At 43.5% G+C, this 23,961-nt stretch overlaps 3 protein-coding genes across 4 annotated transcripts; all 3 read left to right on the plus strand.

The window, feature by feature from the left end:
- The first annotated feature begins 1,016 nt into the window (after positions 1 to 1,016).
- prune (prune exopolyphosphatase) lies at positions 1,017 to 9,736 on the plus strand. The gene is made up of 9 exons (XM_079164126.1): positions 1,017 to 1,213; positions 2,648 to 2,755; positions 2,834 to 3,036; positions 4,409 to 4,593; positions 5,467 to 5,625; positions 5,725 to 5,816; positions 6,466 to 6,624; positions 6,918 to 7,008; positions 8,862 to 9,736. The coding sequence occupies exons 1-9, from the start codon at positions 1,175 to 1,177 to the stop codon at positions 9,107 to 9,109; spliced, it is 1,284 nt and encodes a 427-aa protein (XP_079020252.1). The 5' UTR covers positions 1,017 to 1,174; the 3' UTR covers positions 9,110 to 9,736.
- Positions 9,737 to 11,049: 1,313 nt separating this feature from the next.
- Positions 11,050 to 16,790, plus strand: bnipl (BCL2 interacting protein like). Its single transcript, XM_079164862.1, has 10 exons — positions 11,050 to 11,169; positions 13,133 to 13,213; positions 14,638 to 14,705; positions 14,802 to 15,056; positions 15,131 to 15,331; positions 15,438 to 15,540; positions 15,631 to 15,762; positions 15,918 to 16,004; positions 16,120 to 16,218; positions 16,431 to 16,790. The coding sequence occupies exons 1-10, from the start codon at positions 11,141 to 11,143 to the stop codon at positions 16,450 to 16,452; spliced, it is 1,077 nt and encodes a 358-aa protein (XP_079020988.1). The 5' UTR covers positions 11,050 to 11,140; the 3' UTR covers positions 16,453 to 16,790.
- A 162-nt stretch (positions 16,791 to 16,952) lies between these two features.
- Positions 16,953 to 23,961, plus strand: LOC306699999 (thioredoxin-interacting protein-like). Of its 2 annotated transcripts, XM_079164861.1 has the most exons (8): positions 16,953 to 17,051; positions 18,826 to 19,416; positions 19,502 to 19,577; positions 20,973 to 21,120; positions 21,740 to 21,952; positions 22,074 to 22,220; positions 22,683 to 23,012; positions 23,381 to 23,961. In XM_079164861.1, the coding sequence occupies exons 2-8, from the start codon at positions 19,149 to 19,151 to the stop codon at positions 23,426 to 23,428; spliced, it is 1,230 nt and encodes a 409-aa protein (XP_079020987.1). In that variant the 5' UTR covers positions 16,953 to 17,051; positions 18,826 to 19,148; the 3' UTR covers positions 23,429 to 23,961. The 2 variants fall into 2 exon arrangements, with proteins under 2 accessions (XP_079020987.1, XP_079020986.1); XM_079164860.1 differs by lacking the exon at positions 16,953 to 17,051 and having other exon boundaries at positions 18,578 to 19,416.

Here is a 23,961-nt window from a genome sequence, read left to right on the forward strand (position 1 = left end):
AACATTTGTAAAATCTATGTTTACATAGATTATAGAACCTTTTTATTGTAAAACTCATAAACTCATAAAGTCAAAAGAGACAAAAAGTTTCGTGTTGATAGATTTCAGTTACATGTTCGTGTTCAACATGTAAGAATAAAATTAATTAAAATAAACTTTAATCCTGAAATATATTATCTAATACAATTACTTATTCATTATTATGTATAACAAACTAAATTCACCGTGCTGCAGAACTCCTTCATTAATAAAACACAATGTATTTATTCATTTTATCATGAAACTAAATATTCTTTTTTCCTATAAATTATATATATATTATTAATCAAGATATTTTGACTTTATTCTATAAACCTCAGTCATATTTCACAGCAGAAAATGTAAGTTTTTATTTTGCCCCTCCCAATAAATTATTTATATTATTTACACCATTAAAAATGTAAATCATTAATATATTAATTATCACAACTTAAAAATGCTGAAATTACTCAAAACAAGAATTCTCTTGTTTTATAATATCTATAAAAAATGTAATATATTAATATTTATTTTATAAAATATATGAAACTCTATTGATCACAGAAGTTATTAATTAACTTAATAATCTTCAATAATAACTGAAAATAAATAAAATAAATAAATATTCTCAGATATGTAATATGTAAGTTATATTTAATATGTAAGTGTTATTTCATATTTAATATGTAAGTTATATTTCATATTTAATGTGTTTCTATAACAGTAAAATATATTGTTATTAATAAAACGAGCTGTTTCTCTGGATGTTTGCTTTAATTAATTCAGAACGTTTTCATTTCTCTGTTCCGCTAGTTTTTATGTATTTTGAGCATATTTCTGGTGTTATTCAAATGTGTAGTATAAATGTAATTTAGTTATGAATTAATTAATATAATTAACTGAGCAAACAGGATCAGTTATATTTCCGACGTTTCCACTGCACCGTGAACGCCTCCTGACCTTTTACCCAGCAGCACGTTACTGACGTCATCCTCACACTCACGCGTTCACTGTTACGGTAACGGGAACGCGTGAGTGTGTGCGTGTGTCTGTGTGATTCGCAACCCGCCACTCGGTACCGTTTACCGGATTCGTTAACTGGCCAGAGGAGGAGCGGCCACAGCTAGCAGAGTTAGCAGCTAACAGCTAACTAAAGATGGAGGAGTTTCTGACGAGCTGCTGCGAGGCCGTGAAGGTAACACACACACACACACACACACAACTAGCTCTGTAATGTTGTTATTGGTCAGTTAGCGTTAGCCACACGGGCTAACTGTTTACAACATTATTTATTGAAGATGGAACCGAAGATGTCTGTGACTTCCTGTCAGTTGCACCTTTCAAAGTAAACTTCCGGTCAGGGAACAACATAATACATGTTCAAAGTAACAAGAAGGAAAACATTTAGGCTCGTGGGTCAAGATACTATATACTGTGTATATATATATATTTAATTATGATATATTTCCAAAACACTTTAATTGTAATCTTTATAGTAATGGGATAAATAAGCCAATAAAAAGTGTAGAGTGATCATTTCAAAATGAATCACATACAAACTAAATATAAGAACTTATTCATCTCAGTGGTTGTGATGTAGGGCTGCAACAACGAATCTATAACATCGATAAAAATCGATTATTAAAAGAGTTGGCAACGAATTTCATTATCGATTCGTTGTGTCTGCGATTATTACGTCACTCAATAAGTGGCGGAGATGTGTGAGTGTTCACAGCAGCAGAATAACGGAACAGGACTCCGGTTATGTAGCTGACGCTGACCGGCGTATAAACGTTGCCATGACGACAACGGAAGTTGATTTACGCGATTTGTATTATTTTCGCGTCATTCGCGCCGCCGGTATCGAATGAACACAAATAGTCCACAAAGATCGCGTTTGGCGTGAACACACCTCTTCACCGCGTTTGGTGCCTTATCGGCCTGAAAGCCGTTCAACTGCTCGTGATATCTGGGACTTCCACAACACGTACTGAGCAGAAATAGAGGTTATTTTTCTACGGTTGATGGCGGACAGTTGAACGGCTTTCAGGCCGATAAGCCACGCCCCCTCTCCGGCGCGTCCAGCGCGATGCACGCGAATGAACACAAATAGTCCCGGCGATTCACCCGTTTAATGTGAACACACCTTTATTAGTCCATTTATTATTTTAAATAATGACTTTAACAGCTCAGGGATGTTCAACCTGTTTGTGCACTTTGTGAAGATGTGTTGCTCTGTGAATGTGCACTGAGGCTCTGTTTGTGATTAAAGGGTTGGAAATTAATGCTTTTTTAAAAAAAAATTTTATCCGATTCATCGATTAATCAAACAAATAATCGACAGATTAATCGGTCATTAAAATAATCGTTAGTTGCAGCCCTAGTTGTGATTCTTCGTGTACTTTTTTGTTTTTTTCTCTAAAATAACTTTTTCTGGGACTCAAAGAGATTTAGACACAAATGTTAAAGACTAAACTCCAACTTTTCATATATTTATTTATTTTGAAGGTGTGTTTGTTTTTCGTCACCTTTAGTCTGTTTAGTTAAATTAAATGAATTATTTTATGAATGCCCTGATGAGCTTCTGTCTCTCAGAGCTACATTTTAAAATAAATAAAATGTCCTCCAGGTGAATCCGGACCCGGCTGGTTCTGGGTTCCATGTGGTTCTGGGTAATGAGGCCTGTGACGTGGACTCCATGGTGTGTGCTCTGACCTACGCCTACTTCCTGTCCAAGGTGAGCCCTCTGACCCATCAGTGCAGGTGTGTGTGTTCTCGGCGTAGACGTGTACCTGAGTGTCTCTGTCTCCGTCAGACTGGACGCTCCGAGACGCTCGTCGTCCCGCTGCTGAACATCCGGCAGTCGGACCTGCTGCTGCGGTCGGACAACGTCTACCTGCTGCGACAGGTGGGTCTGTCTCCAGACCTGCTGCTGTTCAGAGATCAGCTGGACCTGCGAGCGCTGCACCGAGACGGACGCCTGCGGCTGACGCTGGTCGACCACAACGTCCTGCCCAGGTAGCCACAAACACCCGACAGGTGGCCACAAACACCCGACAGGTGGCCACAAACACCACAAACACCGACAGGTAGCCACAAACACCACAAACACCGACAGGTGGCCACAAACACCACAAACACCGACAAGTGGCCACAAACACCACAAACACCGACAGGTAGCCACAAACACCGACAGGTGGCCACAAACACCACAAACACCGACAGGTAGCCACAAACACCGACAGGTGGCCACAAACACCACAAACACCGACAGGTAGCCACAAACACCACAAACACCGACAGGTGGCCACAAACACCACAAACACCGACAGGTAGCCACAAACACCACAAACACCGACAGGTGGCCACAAACACCACAAACACCGACAAGTGGCCACAAACACCACAAACACAGACAGGTAGCCACAAACACCGACAGGTGGCCACAAACACCACAAACACCGACAGGTAGCCACAAACACCGACAGGTGGCCACAAACACCACAAACACCGACAGGTAGCCACAAACACCGACAGGTGGCCACAAACACCGACAGGTAGCCACAAACACCACAAACACCGACAGGTAGCCACAAACACCACAAACACCGACAGGTGGCCACAAACACCACAAACACCGACAGGTAGCCACAAACACCACAAACACCGACAGGTGGCCACAAACACCACAAACACCGACAAGTGGCCACAAACACCACAAACACCGACAGGTAGCCACAAACACCGACAGGTGGCCACAAACACCACAAACACCGACAGGTAGCCACAAACACCGACAGGTGGCCACAAACACCGACAGGTGGCCACAAACACCACAAACACCGACAGGTGGCCACAAACACCCGACAGGTGGCCACAAACACCACAAACACCGACAGGTAGCCACAAACACCGACAGGTGGCCACAAACACCACAAACACCGACAGGTGGCCACAAACACCACAAACACCGACAGGTGACCACAAACACCGACAGGTAGCCACAAACACCGACAGGTGGCCACAAACACCACAAACACCGACAGGTGGCCACAAACACCACAAACACCGACAGGTGGCCACAAACACCACAAACACCGACAGGTGGCCACAAACACCACAAACACCGACAGGTGGCCACAAACACCCGACAGGTGGCCACAAACACCACAAACACCGTCAGGTAGCCACAAACACCGACAGGTGGCCACAAACACCGACAGGTAGCCACAAACACCGACAGGTGGCCACAAACACCACAAACACCGACAGGTGGCCACAAACACCGACAGGTGGCCACAAACACCACAAACACCGACAGGTGGCCACAGTCTGGTTCCTCAGGTAGGTGTCTGCACACCGGTCTCATCTGCATGTGTCTGTCCTGCAGTTCAGATAGCGACCTGGAGGGGGCGGTGGTGGAGGTGATTGACCATCACCTGCTGGAGAGAGACTCCTCCCCCTCCTGTCCTGTTACCGTGGAGACGGTGGGATCCTGTGCTACCTTGGTAACGGAACGTATCATCCAGAAGGTTCCGGAGATCCTGGACCAGCAGGTTGCCCAACTGCTCTACGGTAAACACCTGAACACGTCCTCACAACACCCCAACACGTCCTCACAACACCCCAACACGTCCTCACAACACATCAACACGTCCTCACAACACCTCAACACGTCCTCACAACACCTCAACACGTCCTCACAACACCTCAACACGTCCTCACAACACCTCAACACGTCCTCACAACACCTCAACACGTCCTCACAACACCCCAACACGTCCTCACAACACCCGAACACGTCCTCACAACACCTCAACACGTCCTCACAACACCTCAACACGTCCTCACAACACCTGAACACGTCCTCACAACACCTCAACACGTCCTCACAACACCTCAACACGTCCTCACAACACCTCAACACGTCCTCACAACACCCCAACACGTCCTCACAACACCCGAACACGTCCTCACAACACCTCAACACGTCCTCACAACACCTCAACACGTCCTCACAACACCTCAACACGTCCTCACAACACCTCAACACGTCCTCACAACACCTCAACACGTCCTCACAACACCCCAACACGTCCTCACAACACCCGAACACGTCCTCACAACACCTCAACACGTCCTCACAACACCTCAACACGTCCTCACAACACCTGAACACGTCCTCCCAACACCTCAACACGTCCTCACAACACCCCAACACGTCCTCACAACACCTCAACACGTCCTCACAACACCTCAACACGTCCTCACAACACCTCAACACGTCCTCACAACACCTCAACACATCCTCACAACACCTCAACACGTCCTCACAACACCTCAACACATCCTCACAACACCTCAACACATCCTCACAACACCTCAACACGTCCTTGTCCTTGTGTTGCGTTGTTGTGTATCATTGTGTATTTGTGTGTGGTTGTGTAGCTGCGGTGGTGTTGGACTGCGTCAACATGGCTCCCTCAGCAGGTAAAGTGACTCCTAAAGACAGTCAGTTCGCGGCAGCGTTGGAGTCTCGTTTTCCCGCTCTGCCACCGAGAGGCGCTCTCTTCCAGACGCTGCAGGACGCCAAGTTTGACGTCTCAGGTGGGCGACAGGACACTGCAGTTTATAACACACAGTGTACTGCAGTATGTGGAAGTCCAGCGGCTGTTCAGTGGTATTCATGTAGCATTTTGTCTTCAGGTCTGAACACTGAACAGATGTTGTTGAAGGACATGAAAGCTGTTTCAGGAAGTTTGAATGTCGCCGTCTCTGTTCTCTACATCACACTAGAGGTCAGTTTATAACACACACCGTACTACACACTACTACACACACCGTACTACACACTACTACACACACCGTACTACACACTACTACACACACCGTACTACACACTACTACACACACCGTACTACACACTACTACACACACCGTACTACACACTACTACACACACCGTACTACACACTACTACACACACTGTACTACACACTACTACACACACCGTACTACACACTACTACACACCGTACTACACACTACTACACACACTGTACTACACACTACTACACACACCGTACTACACACTACTACACACACCGTACTACACACTACTACACACACCGTACTACACACTACTACACACACCGTACTACACACTACTACACACTACTACACACTACTACACACACTGTACTACAGTGACGGTAAACTAAACCTGCTCTGAGCTGTTGGTACATGGAGGGTCTGCCTCCTGTTCTGACCAATCAGCTGTGAGCTCTGACCTCAGATCTATGACATCACTCTACCAACAGCTGGAGGACTGTTTGACCCAGAAATCTGTCTCCCAGGTCACTAAGTGTGTGTGTGTGTGTGTGTGTGTGTGTGTGTGTGTGTGTGTGTGTGTGTGTGTGTGTGTGTGTGTGTGTGTGTGTGTGTGTCAGGACTTCCTGCAGAGGGCGGGGTTGGAGGCGGAGCTCTCAGGTTTCTGTCTGAAGTTTGGATTCGACCTTCTGCTGCTGATGACCATCTCCTTCAGCCAGAGCAGAGAGCCAATCAGAGAGCTCGCTGTGTTCAGCCACAGCGCCGCCTGCAGACAGGAGGTACACAAGTACACGTTAAATACTACTACAGCAGGTACACAAGTACACGTTAAATACTACTACAGCAGGTACACAAGTACACGTTAAATACTACTACTACTGCAGGTACACAAGTACACGTTAAATACTACTACAGCAGGTACACAAGTACACGTTAAATACTACTACTACTGCAGGTACACAAGTACACGTTAAATACTACTACAGCAGGTACACAAGTACACGTTAAATACTAAATAGTTCTTTGATGTTTGAGTATCCATGACGACTCAGGTACCCCCTCCCCCCCACAGGTGAGCCATTACCTGGAACAGGCTCGTGACCCCGCCCTCAACCTCTGTCCAATCAGCAGCCCTCGTCCTCACATCACAGCCTATCGGCAAGGTAAGCCCCGCCCCCTCTGATTAAAATATAATATGTTATAATGTAATATAATGTTATAATTAGTGCTGGGCAAGTTAATTAACACGTTATCATCGCGTTAACGCATTCATTAATTGACGCCGACAATTTTATCGCGCGTTAACGCATTTTAAAAAAATTATTATTATTTTGAAAGTCCGTTGCTCACAGGAGGGGCGGGACGTTGATCAGGATTGGGATGGGCGTCATCACGCGTCTCAACCAATGAGAGCATTTGGGGCGGGCGCTGTGGCGCGATAGCCTATCAGCGTTGAGATGCTCCTGCTGTCATCACTGACGTTGAATCAGGAAGCAAACACTGAATCCGTGTGTGTTCACAGAGCTCACATCAACAGAGTACGTGTGTGTGTGTGTGTGTGTGTGCGTGTGTGTGTGTGCGTGTGTGTGTGTGTGTGTGTGTGTGTGTGTGTGTGTGTGTGTGTGTGTGAACCATACGGTGCAAACAATGAAGAGACGCTGCCGTATTTACGCCCGTGTGACGTTATTTTGAGTGTTGATGGAGCTGCTACAATGTTAGCTTAGCATAGCACCGATCGATCCAGACTCCGTTCAGAAAACAAGTATTTTAAAAGTTATTTTCTCTTCGTCTTGTGGAGAGAACTAACAAAACATGAATTCAGACTTTTTAATCGGCATCATTACGTAGTTATTTCGGCGTCCCTTTTTGTCCGTTTATTGCAGTTAAAAACCGTGAACACAGCTGGATGAGTCCACGGAGCTGCTCCGGATGTTATGAACCAGACGAGACGCGTTTAGTTTCCTGATATCTGAGACTTCACAACACGTATTATATGATTCAATTATAGTGGCTTAAATTATTTATGGGATATTATTTCAACACACATTGCTTTTTTTGTTGTGTTGATTTCATAAAATATATATAATATACTCAGCACTTATTGTGTTAGTGTGTTTCTGTACGTCTGCTCTGGTTTATGCTCTGAGATGTTTAAAGGAGATGAACTCATGACTTCTGGTGACGAGTAGTTCTCTTGAACACTATGTTGAACACACTGACTGTAAGTCGCTTTGGATAAAAGCGTCTGCTGAATGACTGTGATGTGATGTAATGTACAAGAACTATAACTGCTGCTGTGTGAAGAGAATCCTGCTGTTAACAAGAACCTGATGAGTTTAACGTGTTTACACCAAATGTTGTTGACCTTTGACCTTTAGTTCATAGAGCAGCACTTTAACATAAAAGAGCTCAACACACTACTTTAGATTCATTATGAACTTTAACATAACAATGAGATTAATCAACATTAAACATTGTAATCGTTACGCAGCACTAGTTATAATATGTGCCGTCATTCGTTGACCTTGAGAACGTTCCTCAGACCGACATCTTCACAACACCAACCTGCAGCGTGTCTCCACTGCTCTGTAGCATCTGTTAGCTTGTCTCTGTAGCATCTGTTAGCTTGTCTCTGTAGCATCATTTAGCTTGTCTCTGTAGCATCAGTTAGCTTGTCTCTGTAGCATGTGTTAGCTTGTCTCTGTAGCATCTGTTAGCTTGTCTCTGTAGCATCTGTTAGCTTGTCTCTGTAGCATCTGTTAGCTTGTCTCTGTAGCATCTGTTAGCTTGTCTCTGTAGCATCTGTTAGCTTGTCTTTAGCTTCTCTAAACTTCTCTCACGCGCTGCATCAACGTAGTCTGAAGACTTCCTCCACCGCTGCCAGTGAGCAAGGCACTTTCAGAATAATAATGAATGAATGCGTTAACGCGATAATAACGCGTTAACTTGCCCAGCACCAAACATAATACAATACAATATGTTGAAATATAATATATGTGGCGATGTCTCTTTAAAGGAAACTCTCTGGCGTCCCGTAAGAAGCTCCTCCCACTTGTTAAGGACTTCGTGAAGGAGCGGGACGGAGACGGTCGCCTGGGAGACATGATGGAGGAGGAGGAGGAGGAGGAGGAGGAGTCCCGGTTCCCCCCCACCCCAATGAACAGTCTAGTGGAGGGCTGTCCTCTGGACGGAGGTCTGCCGCACATCAGCGCTCTGGACCTGGAGGAGAAGTTCAGCAAGATGGCCGACAGAAGAGGGAACTGACCTCTGACCCCTCACCTGTCAATCAGGACGTCTGTCTGACGATGAAGGTACCACAGACGCAGAAGACGCCAAAAAACAATCAAATCACCTGGTTTTATTCTGAAAAATCACCTGGACTAACTTCCTGAGAGGAGCAGCTTTCAGTCCTTCAAAATAAAATGTCACATCCTTTGTTGTGTTTACACAGAAGGTGTTTTCAGCGTAAAAGTGACGTCTGTTACGTCCACACGGGGGCGCCAACGATTCACAGCTGCAGCTCATTCATATTATTAATGTCATTATTTTAATGTATCGATTATCTGTTGAATTCATTTCTTTCATTTACTCAGAAAACTGAAGAAATAACCACAAAATATCATTTAGATGGAATTCTTCTGTCTTTAAAATATCAGATTCATTGGATCAACTTATTGATTAATCGGCTATTTGAGAACTGATGAACGTTTAAATAAGATGAAAATATAAAATCATCTTTAAATAAAGTTAGTTTTTCTCCTCACAGAATATGTTTTTTATTATTTGGTCACCTTCGTTGTGTCATTTAGAAACAGTAAATGTGTTATTACATAAACATCGTAGGTCGGTTCACTTAGAACAAAGAACACAAACTGTGGATTAAAAATACAATCAAAGCAAATAAAAACATTCTTCTTCTTCTTGTTTGTCTGAAATGAGACGATCCAGGTGAGAAGTACCAGAGTCACAGGTGTGATTCTGCATCCTCTCACACATATATATGTGTATATATGTGTATATATATACATATACAACAAAACTGCCTTTAACGCGTGATAAATATATATACACACACATATATATTTATTACGCGTCAACGCAGTTTTATTTTTATTATTAAGCGACATTTTTAACACAAGAACCGGCAGCGAGCGGTGAACAGCTGTTTGTGTGGCGTCTCTTCATGTTTCCTTCACCTATCCAATCTGTTTATCCTCCTTCCGCCATTTGATGTAAAAAAATAATAGATTGGTAAAAAAAACTAAAAATGCCACAATTTCTTCCATATCTTTCCACTTGAACTCTGACTGCTACAACCTAAGTTCTGCTAGCAAGCATAAGTTTAACTTTAGTCACGTGCTCGCCCACCAATGTGCTGCGACCAATCACAGCTCACTCTGCACCTCACTGCAGAGCTGCACCTGGACTCTGAGCTGCAGTAATGCTGACGTAGCTGTAGGCCAGCTAGCAGCTCTGACACGTCAAAGAATGTCAAACTAAAGATCTGATTGGTTGAACACTATGACGATCAACAACATCGTCCCCATTCACTTAACCTGCACATGGATTCACTGGTGAGTCTGCAGGCCTGGGGCCTCTCTTCTACCTAGAGACACAGAGGTGAACTCTGATTGGATCAAAGCTCTACTTAAAACAAGCTGCACTGAAGCAGAGCAGCTGAGGAGCACAGTAGCTGTGCAATGAGAACATAAGATAATGGGAACAATATTTATATAAATTATAATACATGTAGTGTATTTAAGAAACATTATTAAATTATTAAATAGCTCTAACTCTGATTCTGTTTAGAACAGCAGAGAAGACGGCTCACCACTGAGTTAAAGTGTTTAAACCAAATGTTATTGCACTTTTGTTCATATAGCAGTACTTTTAAAATAAAAGTGCGCAATACACTACTTTTGAATTCATTATTGAACTTTGAGCATAACAATGAGATTTTATATATTTATATATATATATATAGATATATAAAGGCGGACAGTAGGACCCTGAGGACACTTCCTCGTGCTTTAAACAGCCTCAGCAGCTTATTGGTTAACGTTGATGAAGTCAGAGTGAAGCTGACCTGCTGCCTCACCTGTCTGCATAGAGCAGGTGAGTGTCGACCAATCAGACGGAGACTCAGCTGGGAAATGCAGCCAAACCTGTCAGACAGACGGGTAGGGAGGGGGAGGGGGAGGGAACTCCTCCACAGAGAGAGACACACACACACACACAGACGTCCAGACGCTCACACATGCTGGTCAGAACACGCCGTGACATCACTGTGACATCATGAGCTCCCCCAGCGCTCACACAGACAGGTACGTTTAATATTCATCCTTCAGTGTGTGTGTGTGTGTGTGTGTGTGTGTGTGTTTCCTGTTCCAGCAGAAAGAGGAAGTTTACTTTCCGTTGGTGGTCTTTCCTAACTGTGAAGGGGTCGCTGTGGTGCGTTCGCTGTTTCTTTGAGTCTGTTTCTGGCCAGCAGGAAGTGATGTCAGCGTACTTCCTGTGTGCTGTGACTGTTCAGGTGTTCCTCTGGTCCTGAATCAGAGGTCCTGGATCAGAGCCTCCTCAGTGACGACCTGATGCTGTTCACAGTGTGAAGCTGAACAGATTTGATTGATCTGATTCTTTTTTAAACATAAAAAACTGGACCCGGCTTTGTCCAATAAAGTTTCCTCCTCCCACTGAAGTCCTCCACGTAGTTAACGGTTCATCTCCAAATCTATGGAGCGCATCCACACACACCGCTACATGCTAACGTAGCTCGTTGACTAACAAAATAGAACATCTGAAGATTAGCACAAACATCAAAGAGAGAGAGCTGGTTATTAAATATCAGTTTGATGATCAATGTTGGCCAACACCAACACCTTTTTATTCATGTTCCTTAAAAACCTCTTCAGGAAGTCCTAGAACCTCCTAAAGAACCCCTCAGCCCCACATAAGAACCCTGGAACCTCTTCAAGAACCGTGGGACTTCTCCTCCTAAAAAAACCTTCAAACAATACTGGAACCTTTTCAGGCACCCCTGGAAAAACTCACCTAGAACCCTGAAAATCCCTGAAGGACCCTGGAACCTCTTCAAGAAGTCCTGGAACCTCCTGAAGAACCCCTCAGCCCCACATAAGAACCCTGGCTTTTTATCAAGAACTGTGGAACCTCTTCAAGTACTAATGGAACTACCTGCCTCTCTTAAGACCCTTGGAACCTACTTGAACTTTCCTGGAACCTCTTCAAGAAGACCTGGAACCTCCTCTGGGTCCTGCTGAAGAACTGTCACCTGGACAGGTAAGAACAGAGAGTTCTGGACTTCCAGTCAGTTCCCAGTGGAAACCAGTGACCTGAGCACACACACACACCTGGTTACCTGCAGGGTGTGTGTGTGTGTGTGTGTGTGTGTGTCTGTCAGATAAAGCTGCCCTCTGCATCAGTAACAACAAACAGAGGGAACAATAGAGCCCCGCCCCTCCTCACCTGCCCAGGTGTGTCTCCGTGAACAACCTGAATCAGAGCAGTCGGGCAGGTTCGTTCAGTCACATCTGATTCAGATTTCTAACGACAAGCTGCTCCCTGGATCCAGACGGCATGCCGAACTGAAGAGCGTCACCTGTGGACAGGTGACAGGGGAGAGTCACCTGACTGCCTCCTTTTGTTCAACAGCAAAACCAGGAAGGAGCTTAAAATGGTAGAAAAGTGAATGGAGTCTGGTTTCAGAGAGAGAACGCAGGGATCCAGAGGTGTGTGTGTGTGTGTGTGTGTGTGTGTGTGTGTGTGTGTGTGTGTGTGTGTGTGTGTGTGTGTGTGTGTGTGTGTGTGTGTGTGTGTGTGTGTGTGTGTGTTGGGGAGGGGTATTCATGGCATCGTGGGGACATATGTGTCTTTACAGTCTTGGGAGGACTCTGTTAGTGAGTCTGTTACTGGTTGATTCAGTAACTGAGTACATACTCCAGTTCTGTACTTTAGTATAATTTGAGGTATTTTACTGAACATTTTATACATCAAACTTAAGTAATAAAATATTCGACATTTTCAGATCAAACTAGTAATAAATAAAACGTTGTTAGTGCATGTTAGTTTTTTTTATAATAATAATGAACGTCTTTCTGCATTAGAAGTACTTTTTATAAATACTTATGTACTTTTACTTAAACACATTCAGAACACTTAATATTTTAATTATTTATTATTATTATTTTACTAGACAGTTTTGAAGTCTGCATTTTAACCTCTGAGCCAACAGAGGTTAAGATTTTCATATTGTTATTTTTGTCCCTTCAGGGCTCCCGTAGGGGCCTCGGACCCCCCCAACATCCAGGACATGGAGCTGAGGGAGGAGTGGCAGGACGACGGCTTCCCGAGGTCAGACCTCAACCTCAACATTTACTTATTTTATTAAATACTAAAACAAATATACTTTACATATTTTTATTATAAAATGTTCTTTAAGTTATTTTCCAAAACACAGTCCACAAACACATTATTACGTCTATAAACACCCACAGACTGCTGTTGCATCATTTCAAATTAGCCGGCAGATATGCTAACTATCTATGTAGCTTTTGACGTGACTCCTGTTCGCATGTAAACACGGCGCTGTCTGTATCTCAAAATGGCGGCTGCAGTCTGACCTTTCGAATGACACCTTATTTGACCTATTAGGAGCTTCCTCGTCCCGTCCACAGCCTACAATAGCCAACGAGAGTCCGTGTTGAAGGACAGTGCCTGCCCCTCTTGTTTCGTGTGAAGCTCGAGCCAATTGCAACCGATCGTGCTGATGACTCACGCTTCGTATAGCCAATGGAATTATGAAAACAATGATATGCAGGTTCAGGGGCTGGACTTAGACGCAGAAGTGTGGTGTTAGAGATTTTTGGAGAATTTGTGAAAGTAAGTAATGGTAAAATAACTTATAGATTACTGTATTTAGACATAAATAAGCTTTAGTTTGAATTATGAATAAACATTTCTACACAGCCTAGGTATGTAACCATGGTTACTATGGGTTCCCAAATGTCCTTTTTTGAAAAGCGCCTCGACATACTCTTAGAAAAACATGTGTAAAATATTCATATTCTGTGGTGTTGTTATCGAATTTGAACTTGGACTAGGTAAGGCCTCATGCTGTGGTCCCATTGTGTTTTCCAGCTAATAAGTCCAGCTATACTCATCTGCAGGCATCTGTTTGCAAAACAATATTCGGGCGGAAACCTTCTACTTCAGTGTGTTCAAACTTCTATTACTCAATGCCAGTCGCACTTACAGTGATTCAGACTTCAGAGTGTTACCTTTCAAAAGTGACCAAAACTATGCATGTGCTCCACATGGTTCAAGAACAGCTCTCTGTTTACTTTGGGTACGCCTTGGAGAGGCGGTAACAGGTTTTAATGCTACTGTTAATGCTAATCAAGTTAATTTATTGATAATATTGATTCATATTTACGAGTCATTCTAATCAGTAATTTATAACTTATTTGTAATAAATGAAGCTGGTATTTCTTCATCAATTGTTTAAATTACATTTACTATTATTAAAAATAAAAACCTTCCTGCCAAATATTCAGGATTAATAATTGAGATTGGATCAATTATCTTGTGTACGTTATTGATAAATAGTAAGTCTTTCTATTTTTAGTCCACCTTTTCATCATTTATTTTCTGGACATAAGAAAGATTTTATAGCTAAATTCTTTTTATTATTTTGACATGAGACAGTTTTCACAGACTGAGGACGAACCAGGAAGATGACCTTCATGTGTAGATTAACCCTTTACTGTTTGGTCCAGGCCTCTCCCAGAGGATTCTGGGAGTCCAGAGGAGGCAGAGAGTCCGTCAGGAGACGAGCAGCAAGCAGGTGACCTAAACAGGAAATAAGAAACAGGAAACGTGAATATTTAAAGTCAAAAGAAGCCTCTTCTCATCACTCCGTCCTCTTGCCCCGCCCTCTCAGCTCCGCCCGCCAGCCTCGCCCTGTCAGGAACCATTGAGGGCGGGGCTAAGAAGCGCCTCGTGGCCCCGTCACTCAGCCTCACGTTGAGCCGTAAAGACTCTCACGACCCGAGCAACGACGGGTTCTCGGCCGCCGCGCTGTCGGCGACGCCGGAGGAGACGCCATCACTGGACATCAACCTGGAGGCTCTGGAGACGCCTTCAGGCAGCGAGACGGGCACGCTGCCCGACTTCAACTACGAGCTGGAGTGGGAGGGTGAGACAGGCTGAGAGACAGACAGCCTCGGACCTCTCCCTGACCTCCGACCTCTGACCTCTCTCTCTGAACAGATGACCTCCCCCGGATGGTTGTGGATGGGGGCGTGTCCGGGGGCGTGTCCAGCAGCCCGTTGGATCAGTCCGAGGGTCTGATGGATCTGGACCAGGTGGACACCAGGGGGCGCCGCTGGAGGAGGTTCTCCGTTTCTGGACACGAGTTCCACGTCAACATGAGCGTCCTGGAGCCGTACCTGCAGGTCCTGTCACACGGAGGTCAGAGGTCACACACGCCTGGAACACACCTGGCGTTACAGTCTGTCCATATTTACACCTGTGACTGTAACCGTGACTCCTCCCTCTGCGTCTGATTGGCTGTCAGGTTACTATGGAGACGAGATGAACGCCGTCGTCCTGTTCACCGCCTGCTACCTGCCGGAGAACACGGTGGAGAACTATGACTACGTCATGGACAACCTGTTCAGGTGAGGTAACGCAGGTCACATGCTGACAGCCAGGAGCATGCTGGGTAGTGGAGTAGCCTCATGTGTGTGTGTGTGTGTGTGTTCCTGCAGGTACATCGTGGGGACCCTGGACCTGATGGTGTCAGAGAACTACCTGCTGGTCTGTCTGTGTGCCATGGTTCCCAAAAACAAGCTGCCCTCCATGAAATGGCTCCACCAGTGCTACGCCTCCATCGACAGGAGGTACATTGGTTTCACCCTCTGAGGCAGCACAGTGGGGTGGAGATAAACACTCACACAGACTTCTTTTTACTTATCCTTTAAATGTCAGAGAGCACACCTGGTTTCTGTGATGACTAAGGTGGTCTGTCTGTGTGTGTGTCTGTCTTTGTGTCCAGGCTGAAGAAGGACCTGAAGGGGCTGCTGGTCGTCCATCCTGCCTGGTACATCAAAGCTCTGCTCACTGTGATCAAACCCTTCATCAGGTCTGTACACACCCGTTAACCAATCAGTAACATCAACACCAATCAATAAGATCAGCAGCTACTATTAGCTAATGTGTTAGCAACCAGCTAAAGGAGTCTCTCTGTCTGTCCACAGTGAGAAGTTCAGCACTAAGATCCGGTTCATCAGAAGTCTACATGAGTTGTCTCAGTTCATCCCAACAGAAAGCCTACAGATCCCAGACGCAATACGCCAGTAAGAACACTCTACTGGTACTCTACTGTAGTTCTACTGTTACTCTACTGTAGTTCTACTGTAGTTCTACTGTTACTCTACTGTAGTTCTACTGTAGTTCTACTGTTACTCTACTGTAGTTCTACTGTAGTTCTACTGTAGTTCTACTGTTACTCTACTGTAGTTCTACTGTTGTTCTACTGACTACTGAAGGTCTATTTTTCTCCCCACAGGTTCGATCAGACGAACAGATGACGATCACGGAGGTCGACAGACTGGACAGAACCAACACACTCTGGGTTTATTTATATTGTCTTTAGATCGGGGGAGGGTAAGTTAAAGCTTCAGGTCTTTTACCTGTTGAACCAACATAACAACTAATAATAAAAGCATCGATCAACATTTTTTAATTAGACTTGATTCATTTTGATGGAAAATATATATTAAAAGAATAATAATCAACTGTTGACACTTTTTACTCAACTTTCTTTGTTTTCTTTCTTTCTGTTTTATAAAAGCTTTCTCTGCTAAAGGAAGTTTGTTGTTTTATTTATTTATTTTTTATTATTTCTCATAATAAAGACACAGCGTCCGTAATGTCCCGAAACATGACATTTTGTCTTCTGTTGTCCACGAAAGATTAAAAATATATTTCAGAATTGATGTACGGGCCCTCGCACCTTCCCGCATCTCGGGGGTACTGGCGGTACGCCAACAGACGTGGCCGTGAATGTCTTCGACCATCGGACAACGCGTCCCGGAGTTTAACGTATTTGTCCCGCTGGACTCTGTGACGCTGGAAATGATGTAGTGCAAATATTCCACCAGTTCCTGTATCCACTATGTGGCGCTAGGTAACACACACAAACAAGGTAAATGCCATGTAAATCAGAGGCCGTTTGTCACATAACGCTGTCTTCCTGTTGCCAGTAGGTGGTGCTATGACTTTGAGTGAAAAATAGGCCATGACTGTTATCAAGTATGGCAAGTTTGGGACAGATTTGAGCAAGTCCAGTGGAGTTATATCAGCTTGTTGTTTAATGGTGAATCACGTAAAATGTCCGCCACGGCTACGCCATTCCATCAAACATAAAACTTTGAGTAACATTTAATAGCAAAGGTCTTAAGATTATACTGACCAAATTTGAAGTGGATCTGACAAAGTCCCTAGGAGGAGTTCGTTAAAGTATAGCGACAAGAAATCATGGGAAAAAAATCAAGATGGCCGACTTCCCGTTAATTTTAGAGCATTTTCCCAAGACACTTTTTTTTAAGTCCTCATGTGATACACGTGCCTACCAAATTTCATACATGTAGGTCAAACGTAGCACTGGGGCTGCGTTTTTGAATATTTGTAGGGGGCGCTATCGAGGCAATTTGAACGAGTCAAGCTCATATTTATTTCCATCACCTATGACACCTGTGTAAAGTCCCAAGGCTTGTTGAGCATCCTAAGTCACAGAAAAATAAGCTTCATTTTTCATGGCGAATGACGCGTTGCCACAGCAACAGCGTTTAACGACAACTCACAATATTCACGATGAAGCATCATCATGTCTTGCGGCTTACCTTACCAAATTTGAAACTGATCTGGGAAACTTCCTAGTCGGAGTACATCAAAGTATAAAACTTGTCATTTCCTTTTGCCAGTAGGTGGCGCTATGACTTTGTGAAAATGTTGGCATGGAGATGTGTTCAGGCCTGGACCAGCATCATGCAAAACAAGTTTGGGGCAGATTGAATAAAGTACCTTGTAGTTACAACAACTTCCTCTTTCATGGCGAACGGCACGAAATGTGCCTGACATGGACGCCACATAAAACGAAGGTCGTTCAATGTCAGTACACCATTTTAGCAACTTTTCATCATTAATGTCTTTAGATCATCTTGACCAAATTTGAAGTTGATCGTATAAATTCTGTGGGAGGAGTTCGTTAAAGTACAATGCCTGAAAACGATGAAAAATACCTAAAAATGCAAAGAAATGGGAGTATTACTGCATCGCCCCCTAGAGGTTGTATGGAATAAAAATGTGAGGGTATGTTACAGGACACGTTGTGAACATATGCTAAAGATTTCGTGATGATAAGTCACATGGTTTCGAAGTTATATATTTTGCTGTAGAAGGCCACGCCCCATGCTAACATTAGCATCCTGTACTGATGTGTTTTAGGTTTAAGAAAGAAGAAGTAGATCTTCCTTTTGCATTTTTATTCTGAAAGCAGTTTACTTCCTGTTTTTACCCTTTTTTACAGGTAAACAAAGCTGAGCTGCTGGTCAGTAACTATAGATAGATATAACTATGTAAGAAATAATGAGGAACGTACAGAACTTTAAAAATAATGTTTTCGTCTGTGACTGATCTAAACATGGAGCTAAAATCTCTAAATGACAAAAATTGACTTTAAATGAGTTTGCAATGACTGTAAATTATTGTAAATAACTTAAATTACTATACATTTTGAATGTCTTTAAATGACTTAAATATTATACTATAAATATAAACACATAAATAAATGTTTCTCCATGAACAGTTGTTGTTATTGTTGTGCAGCAGCAGCTGGCTGTAGATCCGTTTCTATTCTCACTCTCATGACTCTACTGTTACTCTTATTTATGGCCTTCCAGCTACAGGCCCCGCCCCCTAACCTTCCACCGGCACGAGCTGCACACGCGTCCTCTCTGCGCTCTGATTGGCTGCACTCACCAACAACAGTCCGAATGCACCAATCAGAGAGCTCCGGCCTCCAGCGGCCTCGAGGTGTCCACATGCTGGTGCTCGGTTACCGGGTAACGGGACACCAGACACCGGGGACATCCTCCGGTATAAAACCGACCTCGAGCTGTTTACTGACACAGAAAAACTAACCACTCATGAACCCTGATGCCTCTGATTTAATACTAACAAATTAAGTTAAAACACGTAGATTTTAATCTCCCGGTGTCCCGCCATGGTTCGGTCTCCCGTGAACCAGATCAAGGTCTTCGTGCTGGTCTTCTCGGACCCCGGACGCTCCTTCTACTGCGGAGGAGACAAGCTGTCCGGCTCCGTGAGGTTGCAGGCGGCTCAGCCTCACAGAGTGACCGGCCTCAGGGTCTCCATAGCCGGCTGCGCCCACGTGGAGCACCGCGGAGGGAAGAACCGGAGCAGCAGGAGTCAGGAGGAGGAGTACCTGAAGGAGGAGGAGGAGGTGCGGCTGGAGGAGCAGCTGTCTACCGGTATGAAGGAACAGTTTACTGTTTTATAAATATAGTATATACATATATTTATACATGTCTCACCTCGTTGTCTCTCTGTCCTCAGACTCAGACGGTTACTTCCTGTTACAGCCTGATACGAACTACAGCTTCAAGTTCGGCTTCCAGCTTCCTGCAGCCGGGTGAGTTATTGATCTGATGAGTTATTGATCTGGTGAGTTATTGATCTGATGAGTTATTGATCTGGTGAGTTATTGATCTGGTGAGTTATTGATCTGGTGAGTTATTGATCTGGTGAGTTATTGATCTGGTGAGTTATTGATCTGGTGAGTTATTGATCTGAGTTATTGATCTGGTGAGTTATTGATCTGGTGAGTTATTGATCTGATGAGTTATTGATCTGAGTTATTGATCTGAGTTATTGATCTGAGTTATTGATCTGGTGAGTTATTGATCTGAGTTATTGATCTGGTGAGTTATTGATCTGAGTTATTGATCTGGTGAGTTATTGATCTGGTGAGTTATTGATCTGGTGAGTTATTGATCTGAGTTATTGATCTGATGAGTTATTGATCTGAGTTATTGATCTGGTGAGTTATTGATCTGGTGAGTTATTGATCTGAGTTATTGATCTGGTGAGTTATTGATCTGGTGAGTTATTGATCTGAGTTATTGATCTGGTGAGTTATTGATCTGGTGAGTTATTGATCTGGTGAGTTATTGATCTGAGTTATTGATCTGATGAGTTATTGATCTGGTGAGTTATTGATCTGATGAGTTATTGATCTGGTGAGTTATTGATCTGATGAGTTATTGATCTGAGTTATTGATCTGGTGAGTTATTGATCTGGTGAGTTATTGATCTGAGTTATTGATCTGGTGAGTTATTGATCTGAGTTATTGATCTGATGAGTTATTGATCTGGTGAGTTATTGATCTGATGAGTTATTGATCTGATGAGTTATTGATCTGAGTTATTGATCTGGTGAGTTATTGATCTGATGAGTTATTGATCTGGTGAGTTATTGATCTGATGAGTTATTGATCTGAGTTATTGATCTGATGAGTTATTGATCTGGTGAGTTATTGATCTGGTGAGTTATTGATCTGGTGAGTTATTGATCTGATGAGTTATTGATCTGAGTTATTGATCTGATGAGTTATTGATCTGGTGAGTTATTGATCTGGTGAGTTATTGATCTGGTGAGTTATTGATCTGATGAGTTATTGATCTGAGTTATTGATCTGATGAGTTATTGATCTGGTGAGTTATTGATCTGGTGAGTTATTGATCTGGTGAGTTATTGATCTGATGAGTTATTGATCTGAGTTATTGATCTGATGAGTTATTGATCTGAGTTATTGATCTGATGAGTTATTGATCTGGTGAGTTATTGATCTGAGTTATTGATCTGATGAGTTATTGATCTGGTGAGTTATTGATCTGAGTTATTGATCTGATGAGTTATTGATCTGGTGAGTTATTGATCTGAGTTATTGATCTGATGAGTTATTGATCTGGTGAGTTATTGATCTGGTGAGTTATTGATCTGGTGTGTCTTCTGATCTGCTTCCAGCCGTCTGGTCTCGTCTTACAAAGGGAAGTTCGGTTACGTCCGTTACTTCGTGCGAGCCGTGCTCGACGGCCCTACCCAGAATGCTTTGCAGTGTGAGAAGGAGTTTGAGGTGGAGGAGCCGCTGGACATCAACCGACCGGATCTGCTGGTAAACAAACAGGATTATTAGTTCATCACATGTTCCACAATAACAACGATAACCAACACGAAATCTCAACAAACTAAACGTCCGTCTGCTGATCACAGGGGCGCCGGTTCGATCCCCGTCTGCTCCGTATGCCGACCTGTAGAATCATATTCATGCAGATATTAATCTCATTCATTTAACTAAAGGCCATTTGTTTTCATGTCATTATGTTTTTATGTTTTTTGTGTCATCAATACTTTCACATTTTATATATATTAACCGCAAATAAATGCATCAACCAATCATGTCCGAGGAACGGGTTGAGTTAGGTCCATGTTTATGTATTTATATTAATATTCATATATTTTCATTTTCATATTTATATTAAAATTGATACATTTTTGTTTATATAGTTATATTTGTACATTTACATTTACATATTTATATCAACTCGGAGGCTTCGTATTCTTTATTACTTCTTTCAGCTTTTAACCAGATCCACTCCTTCTGTTCTTCCCTTTCACAATAAAAGCCCTCGACATATAATATTTGCACGCAACTAAAAACCCAGAAATGGATATGAAATGACTTGTTTAGTTATACTTTTGTATTAATAGATGACTGATACTTGTGTCCTCAGGCTCCGGCTGCAGCCTCCAAACAGAAGAAGGTCACCTGCATGTTCATACCTGATGGTCAGGTGTCCATCAGCGCTCGGATCGACAGGAAGGGCTTCTGTGAGGGAGAAGAGATCAACATCAACGCCAAGTTCGAGAATACCTGTTCACGCATCGTCATGCCGAAGGCCGCCATCATTGCCAAACACTCGTACCTCGCCGGCGGACGCATCAAGGTGACGACTTCCTGTTCCTCAACGGGACGACTTCCTGTTCCTCAACGGGACGACTTCCTGTTCCTCAATGGGATGACTTCCTGTTCCTCCACTGACCTCACTCTCGTGTTTTCGTTTTCAGGAGTTGCGTCAGAAACTGTCGACGGTTCGAGGAAACCACATCATCTCCAACATGTGCGACGTGTGGCAGGGGAAGACCATCAGGGTCCCAAAACTGAAGCCCTCGCTGCTCGGCTGTGACATCATCAAGGTGGACTACGCCCTCACGGTGAGTCACGGCGATGACGTCGCCACAGGGCATGTGATGAGGTCATGTGATGAGGTCATGTGATGAGGTGAGGTAACGGACGATAAGATGAGAAGAGATATCAGATAACATGAGATGAGAGGCTATGAGATGATATAAGATGAGACATATTAAAGGGAGATTGATTAGATAAGATCCTAAAGTTATGATAATATATCAAGGTAGATTAAAAGTTAACCTTTAATTCTTCTATGCAGAAAACTTAAAATGAGATTAGACGTGCGCTTTCTCTTCTCAGCAGATGAGATGAGAAAGAGAAGATGAATCGAGATAAATAAATGTGAGATTAGCCGTGAACTGTCTCCGCTACAGATTCAGATGAGATGATATAAACAAGATGAGATGCTTTTTAAAGAAAGCTGACATCAAATATATGATCTATTGATATGAGATATAAGACATGAAGCGTTCCCCCACCTCCAGATTTACCTGCACATTCCCGGCAGTGAGAAACTGATCCTGGAGCTGCCTCTGGTCATTGGTACGATCCCGCTCAGTGGCGTCGGCAGCAGGACCAACAGCATGAGCAGCCAGGCCGGATCCCTGAGCAGCCAGTCTGGATCCCTGAGCAGCTGGTCCTCCTTCCCCTCGGCCCCCCCCAGCTACAGTAACATCCACAGAGACCTCCGGGTGGGCGACCCTCTCACCCCTCTGCTCCGTGACTACGACGGAGGGGAGGACGAGGAGGACGAGGGGGGGCTCTTAATGAGAGCACCTGAACTGTACTACCCTCCTCCACCAGCGTACAGCGAGGTGAGACCAGCTGACAGTCCGGTCCGGGTCGGTTTAGTCCGTCTGTTTGTGGCTTTAAGTGGTTTACACCTGATTACATGAGATATAACAAGATGAGATATAACAAGATGAGATATAACAAGATGAGATATAACAAGATGAGATATAACAAGATGAGATATAACAAGATGAGATATAACAAGATGAGATATAACAAGATGAGATATAACAAGAAGAGATATAACAAGATGAGATATAACAAGATGAGATATAACAAGATGAGATATAACAAGATGAGATATAACAAGATGAGATATAACAAGAAGAGATATAACAAGATGAGATATTAATATTTGGTTTTAAGATCTCCTTCTGTTTGTTGTCTTCAGGTCAATCAGGACACCGTGAATCCTCCTCAGGTGGTTCAGGTCTTCTGAGGACTTCCTGTTTCAAACTGTCCCTCCGCCATGACGGACTGGACTGAACTGTACTGGACTGGACTGGACTGGACTGGACTAGACTGGACTGAACTGGACTGGACTGAACTGGACTGGACTGGACTGGACTGGACTAGACTGGACTGAACTGGACTGGACTGGACTGGACTGGACTGTCATTCTCAGGACTGCAGCACTGCGCTGCGTGACGATGTCCTGATGACTGTGTTTCCTGATTGTTCAACAGTCTTGTCAGTGACTAAGCATTTCCTGACCATCAGTCAGTAATGACTCAGCAGTTTCTCTTCAGTGACTCAGCAGTTTCCAGTTGATTCTTTCTTAGTAGTAGTTTCTTGTTAGTGACAGGAATGTCCTGACAATGACTCACCGTGTTTTAACACTTTATTTAATGTGTTTTGTTGTGACTCAGTCGAATGGTTGTTTTTCTATTACACTGACAGGAAGTTACAATTGTATATATGATGTAAATAAGAGCACATGTATATTTTTTTACTTAATAAATCAGAGTTAAA

Source organism: Pholis gunnellus, assembly GCF_910591455.1.
Source record: "Pholis gunnellus genome assembly, chromosome: 8".
In the NCBI taxonomy this organism is placed as follows: domain Eukaryota; kingdom Metazoa; phylum Chordata; class Actinopteri; order Perciformes; family Pholidae; genus Pholis; species Pholis gunnellus.

Bases quoted from the DNA above. Each gene is read 5' to 3' on its own strand.
- LOC306699999 (XM_079164861.1), top strand. From the start codon at position 19,149: ATGGTTCGGTCTCCCGTGAACCAGATCAAGGTCTTCGTGCTGGTCTTC. The intron at 21,953-22,073 runs GTGACGACTTCC...TTTCGTTTTCAG, and splicing joins TCGCCGGCGGACGCATCAAG to GAGTTGCGTCAGAAACTGTC. The intron at 23,013-23,380 runs GTGAGACCAGCT...TGTTGTCTTCAG, and splicing joins CTCCACCAGCGTACAGCGAG to GTCAATCAGGACACCGTGAA.
- bnipl (XM_079164862.1), top strand. From the start codon at position 11,141: ATGAGCTCCCCCAGCGCTCACACAGACAG. The intron at 13,214-14,637 runs GTCAGACCTCAA...TGTTTGGTCCAG, and splicing joins CAGGACGACGGCTTCCCGAG to GCCTCTCCCAGAGGATTCTG. The intron at 14,706-14,801 runs GTGACCTAAACA...CCGCCCTCTCAG, and splicing joins AGGAGACGAGCAGCAAGCAG to CTCCGCCCGCCAGCCTCGCC.
- prune (XM_079164126.1), top strand. From the start codon at position 1,175: ATGGAGGAGTTTCTGACGAGCTGCTGCGAGGCCGTGAAG. The intron at 2,756-2,833 runs GTGAGCCCTCTG...TGTCTCCGTCAG, and splicing joins ACGCCTACTTCCTGTCCAAG to ACTGGACGCTCCGAGACGCT. The intron at 5,626-5,724 runs GTGGGCGACAGG...TTTTGTCTTCAG, and splicing joins CGCCAAGTTTGACGTCTCAG to GTCTGAACACTGAACAGATG.